At 47.1% G+C, this 14,935-nt stretch overlaps 1 protein-coding gene across 2 annotated transcripts in view; it reads left to right on the top strand.

Moving 5' to 3' along the window:
- Window positions 1–9,420: 9,420 nt before the first annotated feature.
- KCNE1 (potassium voltage-gated channel subfamily E regulatory subunit 1) overlaps window positions 9,421–14,935 on the top strand; it is a 10,439-nt gene continuing 4,924 nt past the window's right edge. The window contains exon 1 of one of the 2 annotated variants that reach the window (XM_025867556.2): window positions 9,421–9,577. In XM_025867556.2, the coding sequence (XP_025723341.1) occupies window positions 9,551–9,577 (27 nt within the window). In that variant the 5' untranslated portion in view covers window positions 9,421–9,550. Of the gene's footprint in view, window positions 9,578–9,932; window positions 10,050–14,935 lie in introns of those variants that run through there. The other variant, XM_025867557.2, reaches the window with a different exon arrangement.

Below are 14,935 nucleotides of genomic sequence, written 5' to 3' on the forward strand. Positions count from 1 at the left end.
ACCAACTGAGCCACCTAGGCGCCCCTTTATAAATTTAAACATACAACTACAACTAGTCCTAAGTATTAACCTGGAAAAAATGAAAACATAAGTCCACACAAAGATGTGTAATTGGATGTTTTTATCAATTTTATTTATAAGAACACCTAAGTTAAACCTTAAAGTAACCTAAAGTAAAGTTAAGACCTAAAGTAATGTTAATGTCTATCAACTAGTGACAGATAAATATCATGGCACATCCATTATGAAATACTAACCAGCAATATTAGGAACAAGCTACTGGTACCTGAAACAACACATATGAACCTCCAAATCCTTAAGCCAAGCGAAGGAAGCTAAATGTAAAAGGCTACATACTATATGATTCCATTTGTACAGCATTCTGGAAAAGGTGAAACTGTATGGACAGAAATCAGATTAGTGGTTACTGGGGGCTAAGGTTAGGAGGACAGATAGTACAAAGGAGCACATTGGAAATTTTGAAGTGAAGGAAAGATTCCGTATCTTTATTATGATTGTGACTATGTGATTGTACATTTGTCAAAATTCCTCAAATGTTATACATCAAAGAGATAAATTTTATCAAATATAAATTATACCTTAATAAACATGACTTTAAATACACAGGAATGTAAACCAGACTCCGACCACTTCACACCATTTCCTGTGATACCCTCTTGGTCCGAACCAACACCATTTCTGTTTGGCCTTCTGACTAGTCCCCCTTCTTCAGCATCTTCAACTAGTTCTCAACATGGTAGCCACCATGAGCACATTAAATGTAAGTCATTCCTATTTAACACCATCACTTTTTTCCCACCTTACGAGGGCTTATGAAAGTACCTACAAGATCTCTCCCCCACCTCTTGAGCACTTCCTTTGTCTTCCCTCCACCTCCTGTTCACTCTTCTCAGCCAGAGTAGCTGATTTCTTTCTCCTCCCACCAGACCTTTCCCATCCTAGGGTCCTGGCATTTGTAGCTTCCTCTGCCTCCTCCCAGGTGCCTGAATTACTTGCTCCTCGCTTCCTTAAGACCTTCACTGAAATCTCACTTGTTCAGTGAGAGTTTCCCCTGCCACCCTATTCAAAATTACAACCTCCCCCAACCCCAGACCAACACTCTCTATCCCCCTTCTCTGCTTGATTTTTGCCATAGCACTTCTATATTTTTTTTTAAAAGATTTTATTTATTTATTTGAGAGAGAGAGAATGAGAGATAGAGAGCATGAGAGGGAAGAGGGGCAGAGGGAGAAGCAGACTCCCCGCCGAGCAGGGAGCCCGATGTGGGACTCGATCCCGGGACTCCAGGATCATGACCTGAGCCGAAGGCAGTCGCTTAACCAACTGAGCCACCCAGGCGCCCAGCACTTCTATATTTTTAACATATTAGGACTGTTATTTATTTTGTTGACCACGGGGTCCTCCCCCTCTCCCCACCAAATTGATCATAAGTTCCATCAGAAAAGAGATTTTTGTCCGCTTTGTTGATCCCTCTCTCACTGTGTCTAAAGCAGTGTCTGCACACACAGAAGAGGTGTTCAATATGTAAATGTTGACTAAATAAAGAAATGAATGCTTATTTGGTTTTTCTCCTTTAAAATGAATCACTTAAGTACATTTGGTAACACTACCAACTGCATTTCTCTCCAGAGAAACAGGACAAATAGGAGATTATGAAAATATGTATTTTAAGGAATTGGATCACTTGATTATGGAGACTGACAAATAGAAAATCTGCAGAGCTGACGTCCCGGTTTTGGTCTAAGGGCCGGCAGGCTGCTTGAGAACGAGGAAGAACCTATGTCCCATTTCAAAGGCTCTCAGGCAGGGAAATTCTCTCTTACTTGAGAGAGAGTCAGACTTTTGTTCTAGTCAGGTCTTCACCTGATTGGGTAAGGCCCACTTACACCGATGCAATCTGCTCTACTCAGTCTGTAGATGTCAATGTGAATCTCATCTGAAAACACCTTCACAGAAACACCCAGAATAATGTTTGACCAAATATCTGGGCACCCTGTGGCCCAGTCAAGTTGTAATATAAAATTACTCACTACATCATAATATTAATATTATTACTACTACTATATTACTTATAGACATTGAATTTCTTATATTACACCACGTTAAACCAACCTGGTATTCCTGGGATAAACTTATTATTGTATTTGTTCTGCTATAATGTTGATTTGAGAGTTGTTGAATTTGGTTTGCTAATATTTTTACCTAGAGTCTCTGCAATAGTTTTCAGGGTTGATGCGGACGGGTGATTTTCCTTTTATGTCCTATTTCATGCAGTTTGGTATCAGAGTGTTCTAACTTCATAAAATGATTTGGGCACTTTTGACTGTCCTTAATATTAGATTTCTTCACATGTGTTAGAATTTTAATCTTAGGCTCATTTCAAGTGGGTTTTGTTTTTTGGCTTCTTTTCATAACTCATTTTCATTTTCACCTGGATCCACCTCACCCAGCCCGCCCTTGCCTGACCAACATTTTGTGACAGCTTCCACCTGGACCCCGAAATGTCATCCTGGACTAGATAACAGCAGTTTGGGGGCATCCTAGCTTTGGTAACAGTAGTGTGGGGTTTTTGTCCCATAGTGATCCTGGGGACAACCATGCAGTCTGGAGGCCAGTATGTAACTAGGCTCAGTTTTTGGTAGGCAGCTGGGTCGCCAGCTCCACATTCCCAGACCCTCATTGTTGTAGAACCGTGGTCTCCAGGCTATAGTTTCTTTCCATGATTTCTTTCTTTCAGGACTCCCACTCAGCTCCTGACTTCAAGTAACTTGGTTCCTGTCTGTCATCTTGGTTGTTTGCCTGTTGGGCTTGCCCAGAGGAACTAAGCTCCCTGCTGACTTTAGACAAAGAGCCCCGTGGGTCAGAGGCTTCCAGAAAGCTTTCACGGCTTCTCTTGAGCCAGACATCTCTTTTTAGCTTTCTATTTTTATACCTTATCTGTCATGGCTGTGTTCAGAGCTGAAGGCTGGATCAGAGCATGAACTCATTGAGCCATCTTGTCCAGAACACCCTTCCCTACCTTCCTTATTTTCAATTCACTGCCTTGTTGCACAGGGATTTTAAAGAAGCTCTTTTCATTCATCACACTGACACAACAAGTCAAACAGAGCAGGTCTTCTTATCACCCGAGTCGCAAATGAGCAAAACAAGAAAGGGAGAGTTCAAGTGCCTCGGCTCAGGGTTAGTGACTGGGTGGTTTACCTGCAGAACCAGGACCCCACGCAGGGTCCCGGGCTTTCCCATTTTAGTGCCAGGTCACACTCGCTGCCAAGGGACATGGAACACTGAACAATCATGACATTTGTTACAGACAATTCTCTTGTCTAATATTCAATGCTTATGATACCTTGGGCATTTTGTGGTTTCCAAACGAGCAAAATCAGAGGAGAAAAGGTCTGATCTACTGTCACAACATGGATTTTCATTTAGATAATGTCACTCACACTTACTCCTCCTACTTAACTTTTCTGGTCCAAACTTCTACACTCTGACATTCCATTAAATTCAACTTAACTTGGCAAATGTCCATAGGAGATAGTCTGGTCTATGGCTGGTCCAGAAAGGGGTGTCCCCCAAATCATGGACAAGTAACCAGTTATCAAGAAATATCTGTGAATCCCTGTCTACTTGCTACATTCCTCGCTGGTTCCAGTAGAGGATTAAAGGCAAATGAGTTGGTAGAGCTTGTCTTTTGGGGGCTTACAGCTGACAGCTGACAAGGAAGGCTGATGTGATCATCAGTTACTGTCAGGTGAGGCAGAAAATGAAGCATGGTAAAATGGACCTTTCAAGGAGAGAGGAAGAGGGCCAGACTAGGCTAGGAGATCAGCCTGGAAACTCTTGTTAGATTCTTGGTGAAAGTTGATACGGGCTGGCCTTGGGTGGGGCCTTCAGAAATGAAAAAAGAAAACTAATCCTGAGAGCTCTGGGGGACAGAGTGCCACGGTCAAAGGTGACACCTCATGCTGTTGGAACCGATTGGTTTTAAAAACAAGAGCAACAACAAACGTACGGACAAGGTTTGCACAGCATGGCTCCAGGAGGGAGAGACTACTTCTGCCAGAAAGACTTCATGTGTGTTGAGGGTGGGGTAAGACAGGCAAGAGAGAGGGTGGCATTTCAGCTCTACTCTGCAAGGTTGGTAAATTTGGACACACATTTGATTGAGTGCTCTCCACCCTTCCCATCTGGAAAATTGGTAAATACTGAATTAAGCTGACCGGTCATCAGGAGATTTATTTATTGAGAAAATTTTTAAGGGAAGGGGTCTGGGTTCAGACTCGATATTACTTAGAATAAGGATTCAAAGATCAAGGGTGTCATCAAAATCTTTTCACTGTTTACGGGTTTCAAACTTAAATTTGCTCTTCTGAAGATTTCCTCTGAATATAGTTCCTCCGATCCTCCTCCAAGTCATGCCAGACACCACCTCTGATTTCTTCCTTCAACCCCTGTGGAGGACCTGCAGCAACGCTCATTAATCCAGACTGCCAGGCAGAAGGGCCCTGGTTGAAACAGCACAGAGATCATGACAAAGGCTGTGGACAGTCCCATTTCTAAAAAGTGACCTTCGCACACATTCCCAGAAAGGCTGCCTGCACTGGTTTTCAATTCAGGCTGGCCAATGGCCTTCCATTTCAGGGACTTGGGCCACAACAGTGCTTCTGTGTTATCAGGAAGTGGAGGAACACCAAAATAATATCAGACATACAAGGAACTGAAGAGATGCTAATCTCATTCCTGTGTTACCTTGCTCTTTGGCTGACTACAACACCCAGCGCATTGTTACCTTTGAGTTTTTAAATCTACAGCCTTTAAAGGGATTATACATATAATCCTGCATGAACTGGATCTGTTGGGTTTCAAAAAAATAAATAAAACAAAAACGTAAGGGCGATATTTGTATTCAAATGTCAAACACTGTATGTGTCGATTGAGTGTGCTTTCCTAGCAATGAATAGCATTCCAGAGTGTAATTAATTTATCATGTTCCTATCAGCATAGCATTATTCTGGGACAAAAAAGGGATGGGGGGAGGGAACAACGATGTTATTTCTTTGGGAAAAGCTTTCTTAATTGGATTTGTGCTCTTTTCATAGCAAGGTGAAGGCTGTGGTTATTTGTCACAATGAAAGGGCAGCTGTGATGCTTGACTTGGTGGGTCGGGAGCTGGTACACCAATCATCTTCCTTGGGTGACTCAAGGGTGCCAAGAATTAGAACTGTGCTCCCAGGAACCCGGGTAGAGGCAGCTTGAGCAACTATTTTCATGGACAGTCTTGCTGTCCAACGGTCAGGCAACACTTGGTGGCATTTGTTGAGCAAAGTACACAGTAAAGACCCATAGAATCGGTCCTAGAGAGTTGAGTTTGTTTCACGGAAAAGATGGTCCTTACCCTGAAGTCCCTAACACGGCGGCAATGAATCGCCCAGCATCCCTGGGGTCTCCTGAATTGTAGGCAAAATGTTGCACATCTGTGCCTTTGGAGGAATGGGAGGAAAGCCACAGCTTTTCTCAGATTCCCACGAAGATTCCTGAAAAATTAAGAACCCTTGCTCTAAAAGGATAAACAAAACATCCGCCTTTGACACAGCCAAAGAACACTGGCAACACAGCAAATGAGCCAAGACAAAACACGGGCAGAAAGGAGTTCCCAAGCATGCAAAGTGAAGGAACAGCCAGACAAGGGGCTTTGTCCTGGAAGGGAAAGGACTAGAACAGAAGTGACCAACTCAATACCTACCGACAGGCAGGATACTGAGTGAGTGGGTCCTGCTCATTGTCCTTGCCAGGGAGAATGTGGAGTTGGGAGGGCATGTGGTATACTCTCTAGTGTGTCTTTTTGTGGAAAAGGCAGCCCCTACCATTGGTTGCTTTGCCAAAAGTGAGCATAAAGTTTCTAGACCTGTTGAGTTTTGTAAGAGAAGCCAGACATCTTGATGTTTAGTATGAGAGATCTCAATTTTTTCATCTTGAAAACAAATTCAGAACTAAAGCAAACAGGCTCTGTGCCAAGAGGCTCAGAGCTGGTCACCGACCCCACATTCTAGCCCTTTGCTGAAGATCTGGGATTTGAAAATGTCCTGGGCCCAAGTTGGAGGATGATCGTCCACCTGTCTGGAGGGGGGAAGGGCAGGTTGTACACAAACAATGGAGGTGTGTCTTTTGCTGGGTCTGGAAGCTTGGTGGAGCAGAACAGTGGAAAGTAAGATCATGGAGCTGGAATGGGCTATATACAGATTGTGGGTGGTTTCTTTTCGGAACAAGAGCAATCCTCTAGGGGGTTTTAGGAGAATGCCAGGGACCGTGGCATTTGGGAAGAATGCCCCTTGTGTGCAGGACCCCTACCCAAAGAGGAGCCCTGGGAGGAAATTGAGGCCAGGCCTCCTACAACCAAGTGAATCAGATGGGGAGTTGTTGGCTAAGGGAAGGGGACAGAGAGATGAGAGCACCACGTGCCCATCAGAGAAGACACAGACATGCAGAGCCACCTGTGTGGGGTGCTGATGGAGCCGTGGACAACAATGGGGGGGACAGCACCCCCAGTGATAGGCAGGGGGCAGGGTGGGGCTCTCTTCCATCACTCTGCACCTCATCTGTCACCAGGGGGGCAGAATGAGGACTTCAGTGCCCTTCCTTCTCTTTGTCCTTCTTGGAGGAAGTATTGTAATGAGCATGTGACCGCACTCAGGATATGCCCTGCTGCTACTAAAGAAAGGTTGTTTGCCTTGCAGGTGTTCCTCACTGACAAATGAGAGTTTCCCATGGGATAGTAGAAGCCATGGGGTAGAGGGGTGAAAAAGCAGGAAGAAAGAGGGGTCAAAGGGCAGGGGATGTCTTGACGCTAATGCAGGGGCATCTGGACACCAACTTAATGGCAGCCAGAGGGAACAGCCAAGAACTGTCTACATATCCTGGTCGAGTCCATAAGAGCATCCTGGGTGGGTGGGTTACACTGCAGACCAGTCCTTTCCGATGGCAGAGCTGTTCTTTCTCCTAGAGTGTGTGAGCAAGGTTAGGAACATAAGCAGGACATCCAAGTTGCAAATTGAGTTATGAGATTTTCCTATGAAAGAAAGAAAAGTAGCTGGAGCTCTGGCTTCAGATGCCACCTGCATTGAAATGGGAACTCACAGAAGAGGAACATAAACCCACTGAGAAGAGCAGGGGGGCTACACTTGCCACCCCTTTCCCAACACCCAGTTCCAGGAAAGGGACCAAGAAGAATGGAAAAGGTGGAGGAACCAGAGAGAGAAGAGAGAAATGACCGACCCAAGGGCTTTGCGAGCTATAGCTCTATTGTTATGATTATTTTAAGTTGGATCACACCTGGATGGTGGGGCAGGGTGAGTCTAGAAAGGTAAAAGTAGGAAGAGAAAGAGAAAAGGAGAAACCATTTCAAGAAACAAAATACGGTCAGGGCTCCCGGGTGGCTCAGTTGGTTAAGCGACTGCCTTCGGCTCAGGTCATGATCCTGGAGTCCCAAGATGGAGTCCTGCATCGGGCTCCCTGCTTAGCAGGGAGTCTGCTTCTTCCTCTGACCCTCCCCAGTCTTGTGCTCTTTCATTCTCTCTCTCTCAAATAAATAAATAAAGTCTTAGAAAAAAAGAAACAGGGAGCCTGGGTGGCTCAGTCGTTAAGCGTCTGCCTTCGGCTCAGGTCGTGATCCCAGGGTCCTGGGATCGAGCCCCGCATCGGCCTCCCTGCTCAGCGGGCAGCCTGCTTCTCCCTCTCCCTCTGCCTGCAGCTCCCCCTGCTTGTACTCTGTTTCTCGCTCTCTCTCTCTACCAATCAATAAATAAAATCTTTAAAAAAAAAAGAAACAAAACGCAGTCTTTTCTTGCCTATAATCATGTTCGTATCATTACAAGTAAGAAATGACAAAAATGGTATCATCATAATCAAATAATCCATCATATGGGGAATGGAGAGAACCAGGAAGAGAAAGAAGAGCACCACCACTCACAGAGGTCACACCTTTTGCAAACGCCACCATACACACTGTCTCCACAATAACTGGGTGACAGGTGGGCAGGCACTGTTCCCCCGCCAGGGGACATAGTAATCTCACAGCTGGTGTGGGGCGTACCACACACAGTCACCTGGCCTGTGGACTGGCACTGAAAGGGCTGCACACAAGTTGGACAGGACAAACATTTTTGCTTCAATCCACTATCCATTTCCCCCCGTGGGGAGTCCTTCGTGGAAAGGTGGGCAAAAAGAGACCACCTCCATACAGCGTGACCTAGGGAATTTCCAGATAAAGTGTATGTATTTTTCCCTAAATATTAAAGAACCTAGAGTTATTGCAAAATAACAAAAAAAGGAAAAGGAAAACACAGAATAGTGTCAATAAGAAAATAGATCCCACACAAGCCCACCATCAATAGACAATATTAACATGGTGGTGTGTTTTTTTAGTCTTGAGATGAACTGACGCATAGCATCCTGTGTGTGCAATTTAGAGTCTTGTTATTTTTCACTTAACACCACAATATAAGGATCTCACATGCTGTTACAAACTATTTGTAAACATTACCTTACTGACCGCTGGTAATGTTCCAGTATGTAGAGTAATGCTCTATCAGAGGTACCATCATTAACCACTTTTCTGTTTTGAGACATTCAGTTTCTAGCTATTGCAAGTAAAACTACAGAGAACTTTTTCTTTTAAGATTTTATTTATTTGACACAGAGAGAGAGCACAAGCAGGGCGAGAGGCAGGCAGAGGGAGAGGGAGAAGCAGGCTCCCTGCTGAGTGGGGATCTCGATATGGGGCTCAATCCCAAGACCCCGGGATCATGACCTGAGCGGAAGGCAGACGCTTAACCGACTGAGCCGCCCAGGCGCCCCTACAGAGAACTTTTCTATGCATAAAGCTTTTCCCTCCGCGCAGAACAGACTTCACAGTGTACAATTACACATCCAGGCTAGGGGCATTTTAGGGCTTTCCCAAGTGTCTGGGGTGGGTTTGTACTGGCACCCAGGTGCCAACTCCACCTCTACCCGCTGAACTGAATGCTGGAACGTCACACGCGGACGGCGGACCCCTCTGAGAGCCTCCTCCCCAGGAGAGCACCCAGCCCAAGGCCCAAGAAGGAGAGTGAAGGAAGAAGATCAAGCAGAGGGAGCATCTTTGGGCCCTAGGTCAGGAAACTTCTTCCTTTGCTCCCCACCTGCAGAGGCCTGCAGAGCGTGAGCCTGGACCTCATTCCCCAGAGCTTCCACCGGCCTGTTCTTTGGAAATGGCCGGGGCCTGGTCTCCCCTCCCACGCTTGTGGGCAGCGGCCGTGAAATTTGCTGGCAGGTCACTGGGGCCCTTGTGCGGTTTGCCCCTCGTGGCCCGTCCCACTGCCCCCAAGGACTTTGGAGAGCCCCTGCCAAGGCGTGGGTGGCCCCAGCGACTAACTCCCGCGGGCCGGGATCACTCCAGTCCGGTGCACAGCTGCACCTCCAGCTGGGAGCTGGACGGACACCCAGTGTTGCATAATTTGGGCGCATAGATGCAAGGACACAGCTGGGGTGCGGGATGCAGCTAAAAGGAGTTGCTGGGGTTGTGAGTCTTTAAGTTATTGTTTGGAGCTGTTGGAAGGGACGTTTGTCCTGGCTCTCTGCCGAGGGTGGGGGTCTCCAGGAATGCCTTTCTCTTGCTTCTAGCCTGCCCACTGCAAAGTCCCGCGGGAAGGTAGATCTGTCTGTCTGTCTGGCACTTGTAGTAATACGGACCTTCGGCCGGTCCGGGGCGCGATCCCAGGCGCTCAGCCGGGGACGCAGGCAGCGGAGGGCCGGGTGGGCCGGGGCTGGTCTGGGGTGGGTCGGAGCGGGGGGTGGGGCGGCGGGCGGGGGGCCGGGGCGCGGCCGGGCTGCGCGGGGTCGGGGCGGGGCGCCCGCGGGCTCCGGGAGGCCCCGCCCGTCTGCCTGCGCCGCCGCTCGCCCGGTAGCGCGCTGCCTCGGGCTCGGCGGTGGGTGTCCTGCTAGCGGCCCGGCAGACCCGCTGCGCACCCGGCTGCCTCGGCGCCCCGGACCCGGTAAGTGCAGGCTCCCGCCTCCCGGCTCCTCGCCCCGCGCGCCGGCGCCCCAGTCGGGCCACCCTGATGGGGGCTCCAGGGAGCGGGTCTCAGTCCCCCAGGCCGGAGGCGCCGCGACCCCCCCACCCCCCCACCCCCGCACCGAGAGATGGGACGGGATGGAGGATTCGGTCCGTGCCTCCCTTCCCTCTGCCCGGCTTCACTTAGAGACTGTCTCACCACCAAATAGCAACCACATTTCCCCATTTTTATGAACTCGCAGACATTCTTGTAGAAAACTTGGGAACTACCTCAAAGCACCCAAAGAAAAGTAAAACCGCCCACGATCCCAGTCCCCACTGGGTTTCAAAGACCTCCATCCAGCTCAAGCAATACTTGCAGATACATTCGGCCTCAAAGGGAATTTTTTATTTTTTGAAGGTACTTGGGCCTTGGCATCTCCCTGGGGGAAAAGGCGTGGGACGTGGAGAATACTGATGTATCTGCTCTTAACTGCAGTAACTGGGGAAAATGTGGAACTTCTGGAAGAAAGTTGACCGAGTAGCAGCCATGTGTATGTTCGGGGTCTGTCACCTGTTACATTGTCCCCGCCTGGATTTTTTAAACTGCTGTATGTGAACAGTTTATTTTGAGTCCACATTTAGGTTAAGAAGGAGCTTCTAGTTCCCTTAAGGAAAGTTCTGGTCAGTAACCACTGTTTTCATTTACGTCCCCGGTGGTGGGAGCTTTGCTGTGACCGCACAGCTGTTTTAATTCATATGTGGTGACTTGCCAGAAAGCACCTTGACTCTGACCTATGGATTGCTAAGGAGGGGACCAAAACCTGCTTTCTGTGGTCTATTTCATATACTCATTAGAGGTGAGGGAAGGATGGGTCTGAGGAAGGCGTTCTCCCTTTTAAGAATATCCCTGGAGGTCTGGCTTTGGACAGGTTCTTAGAAAGTGGATTTTTTTGACACTAAAGTACACTGTGAAGACATCAGCGGGACTCAGTCTTGTCATCTTAAGTCTCGGATGGTAGAGCTGGTGGTTCGGGGCTTTCTGGTAGTTGAATGGGACATTTATTCATTCACGCATTCATGCATGCATGCCTGCGTCCTGTGAATATTTATTGCACTCCTACCATATACCAGATACTCTTCTAGACCTTGAGATACATGCGGAAGAACACATGCAAACATCCCTGCCCTCAAAAGCTTGCACTTTGGTGGAGAAGACAAACAAAACAGTAAGCAATGGACATAATAAATAAGAAAACCATTATTATATTAGCAGGCTTTAAGTGATACGGAAAAAAGAAAGGGAAAGCAGAAAAGGGGTTATCAGGAGTTAGAAGAAGGGATAAAAATTCAGCCATACTATCAACAATTACTGACTGCCTTAAACCTTTTTTTTTTAAGATTTTATTTATTTATTTGAGAGAGAGAGAGAGAGAGAAACAGCATGAGAGGGGAGAGGGTCAGAGGGAGAAGCAGGCTCCCGGCTGAGCCGGGAGCCTGCTGTGGGACTCGATCCCAGGACCCTGGGATCATGACCTGAGCAGAAGGCAGTCGCTTAACCAACTGAGCCACCCAGGCGCCCTGCCTTAAACCTTTTTAAGAGTTAAGTAGTTTGTGGATATGCATGTAACTATGTTAATAATATCAATTTTAATATACAAAAAAACACTAATATATAAGTAAAAATAGTTTACATTTTATTATATAAAAACATACTATATTGAAAGAGGTTTTCATTTGGCTACCCACCAATTTCTTTCAAGAGTGTATTATACTTTTTTGGTTATTTGTACTCACAAGCACATTGTAGTTGTATTGAATCTAATACTTTGCATCGCCCTTTAATTCAGCAATCTCTTATGGAACGGTTCTGGGTGCTGGAGTGGGGACGAGGTGAGCAAGATAGTCTCTGACCTTCCTGAGCTTCTGGAAGGAAATGCCCAGACAAGTCTACAAATTATTGTGATGCAAATTAGAACATTAGTGGTATAGACAAGGCGCCATGTGATCAAAGGGAGGGAGGGGCTTTCACACCCAGGCTGGCATGGGACTAGGCATTTGGAGGACCAGTAGAATTTTGACAAGCAAATATGGCGGTCACGCCTCTCTTGCAGAGAGAGCAGCAAAATTTAGACGTAGCAAAGTTGTGGGTTTGTTTCATGCCTCACAGAACGCTGTGTTGTAGTGGGGGGAGATTCTATTATGCCCAGTGTTTGGATAAGAAAACTGAGGCTCTCAAATTTATGTAATTTGCTGAAGGCGGTAATCCATCTGCCCTCCTATGTGACTTCAGCTGCCCTCCAGAGTCTGGGAATCCTCCCGTCCATTCTCCCCGCCAAAATGCTTGTCCCTTTTCCCATATTGAGTTTGGCTGGGTCCCTCTCACCAGCTCACTGGTTCACATTCCCATCCTTCACACCCCGGAAGGGTCTGAGGGCTCCTGTTGGCTTTTCTTCTGCTTGGGGGTAAATATGTCTCCAGAACTTGTTGAGATAAAGATGAAAATAATTGGCAGTTGCATCCAGGAAAAATATGCTTGCAGAATTCTTGACTCCATAAGATCATATTCACCAAAATTAGGCTAGTCCATAATTGGTTTTACCCTAATTCTGCTTCCTGAAGCAAGTAAAGCTTAATGAGGATTTCAGGACTGGCTGCTCTTTGAGGAAATGCTTAAGGAATGCTGTTAAGATGACAGGAACCTTATGCCTGCTTACCGAGATAAGTAAACCGAGGCCCAGGGAAACGCTGTGTTTTATCTAGGCCTGAGCCAGGCCTGGAACTCAGATCTCCAAGCTCTGAATCGGACACCCCCCTCCTCACCTCCCCCGCCCAGCATCTAACCCTCTCCACAGAAGTACGGATGGAGTCAGCCCACAAAAGCCTTGGTTGCTCAGTAAATGCTTGAGAAAGAAGGAAAGGTAGCAGGGCTAGGAAATCTGTTCTAAAAGCCTCCAGGCCATCATCAGTGCTGACAGGCCACATAGCCGAAACGTGGGAGAAATGCAAAAGGGGGTGATGAGTGCCAGCACCGCGTGACATCACTCCCTGCCCCCTTCTCCTCTGGGTGCAGCTGGGGGCCTTCCAGAATCCCAAGGTGCTGGAGACCCAGTTGGTAGGCATTTGCAGCTGTGAGCTTTGGAGAAAAAAGAAAATTGTACTAACCTTGATTGGGGGCAGTATCTGTTCTGCACGAGGAGTCTCAAGCTCACGCCAAAGAAGACACTTTTAGAAGCCCCCTCTTTGTAGGCCCACTAAGGCCAGTTTGAGAATATTCAGCATGGGCTGGGCATAGAACTGGTTGTGTTTAGATTTGGACCTCCCCGGTTCCCGCTGCTTCTGCCTCTCCCAGCCCCTCTTGTCACTGTGCAAGCTACAAAAAGATGTGGCTCTCCCCAGTAGGGGAGGGGGTCTTCTGATGGCATCTTTGGGCCCCAAGCCAGTCCTCATTTGGGTAGACCTGGTTTTACCTGATATCAATGGTCAGGTCCTCAGTTCCCTTGACCTTAAATATAGAATCTGCCTCCTTTCTGCTAAGTCCTGAGAACTCCTTTTTCTGTACTAATAAAATGTGAGTTCATGGCTACAAGATTACATTTTAGCTGTATTTGTGATAAGAGACATGACCTTGGGCAGGTCAGCTCAACTCTATGGAGCCCAGTTTCCTGTAAGTTAAGATTGCTGGCTTCGTTGCTCTTCAAATCCCTGTGAGTCCAGTGGTCTGAAACCCTGGCCAGTGGGCAGTGCGTTGGCATTATAATGGAAGTGAACTTGGAGAATGGGACATAAACCCCCAGCTGACATGCAGATGAGTTCGTTTACACCCTGCTGACTAGTAAGAGGGCATTGCCAAACTCATTTTGAGACTCATTACAGAGAACACCACGTGACCCAGCAGGCAGGCCTTGGGGGCACAGAGGGCATTTCGCAAAAGCAATACAGTAAATTAAGTGTAAAGTAAGAAAAAGACTTTTTTCTTTAAAAATTCAGAGTTGTTACTTGAAAGGCAGTTAATGAACTTGACTTTTCGGGTCTGGAAGGCTCCAACAGGCTCCGCATCATTTAAGGTGACAGCGTGAGTCAGGTGGGCGGCAGCTGAGCTTATAGTGAAGGCTTGAGAACTTCTCTCTGCATCTCCTCTTCAGATTATACCAGGGACATATAAGACCAAAAAAGAAAATCTAAAAAACAAGTGAGATTAGAAAATTATTTTATGAAATCATTTCTCTTATCAAATTCTTCCTGGCACCTTGCAGCAAGATTGGTCAGTTCCCTTTTTTTTTTTTTTTTAAGATTTTTATTTATTTATTTGACAGAGAGAGTGCGCACAAGCAGGGGGAACAGCAGAGGGAGAGGGAGAAGCAGGCTCCCCGCTGAGCAGGGAGCCCGATGTGGGACTCGATCCCAGGACCCTGGGATCATGACCTGAGCTAAAGGCAGACGCTTAACTGACTGAGCCACCCAGGCGCCCCAGATTGATCAGTTTCCTAAGGTTCCATAGCCCAGTGGGCCTCAAGCTTGACTACAAATCAGAATCACTTAGGAAGCTTTATGCCAGAAAGGAACCCAGAGGAAGGACATCACAATCTTTGGAGGGGGGATCCGACCATCAGTATTTTTTTAAAGCTCTCCAGGTGATTCCGATAGGTCACCAAGTAGGGGGGGTCCCTGGACCAGAAACATCAGCAGCACCTGTGAATTTGTTGGAAATGCAAATCTCAGGCCCCACACCAGCCATTCTAGATCAGAAACTTTGGGAGTGGAGCCCAGCACTCTGCATTTTTAGAAAGTGATTCTAAAGCATGCCAGGGGTGCCTGGGTGGCACAGTCCAATAAGCAACCAACTCTTGGTTTCAGCTCAGGTCCTGATCTTAGAGTCATGAGATC

Source organism: Callorhinus ursinus, unplaced genomic scaffold, assembly GCF_003265705.2.
Source record: "Callorhinus ursinus isolate GAN/ISIS: 27379988/994484 unplaced genomic scaffold, GSC_fseal_2.0 scaffold1, whole genome shotgun sequence".
Lineage (NCBI taxonomy): Eukaryota > Metazoa > Chordata > Mammalia > Carnivora > Otariidae > Callorhinus > Callorhinus ursinus.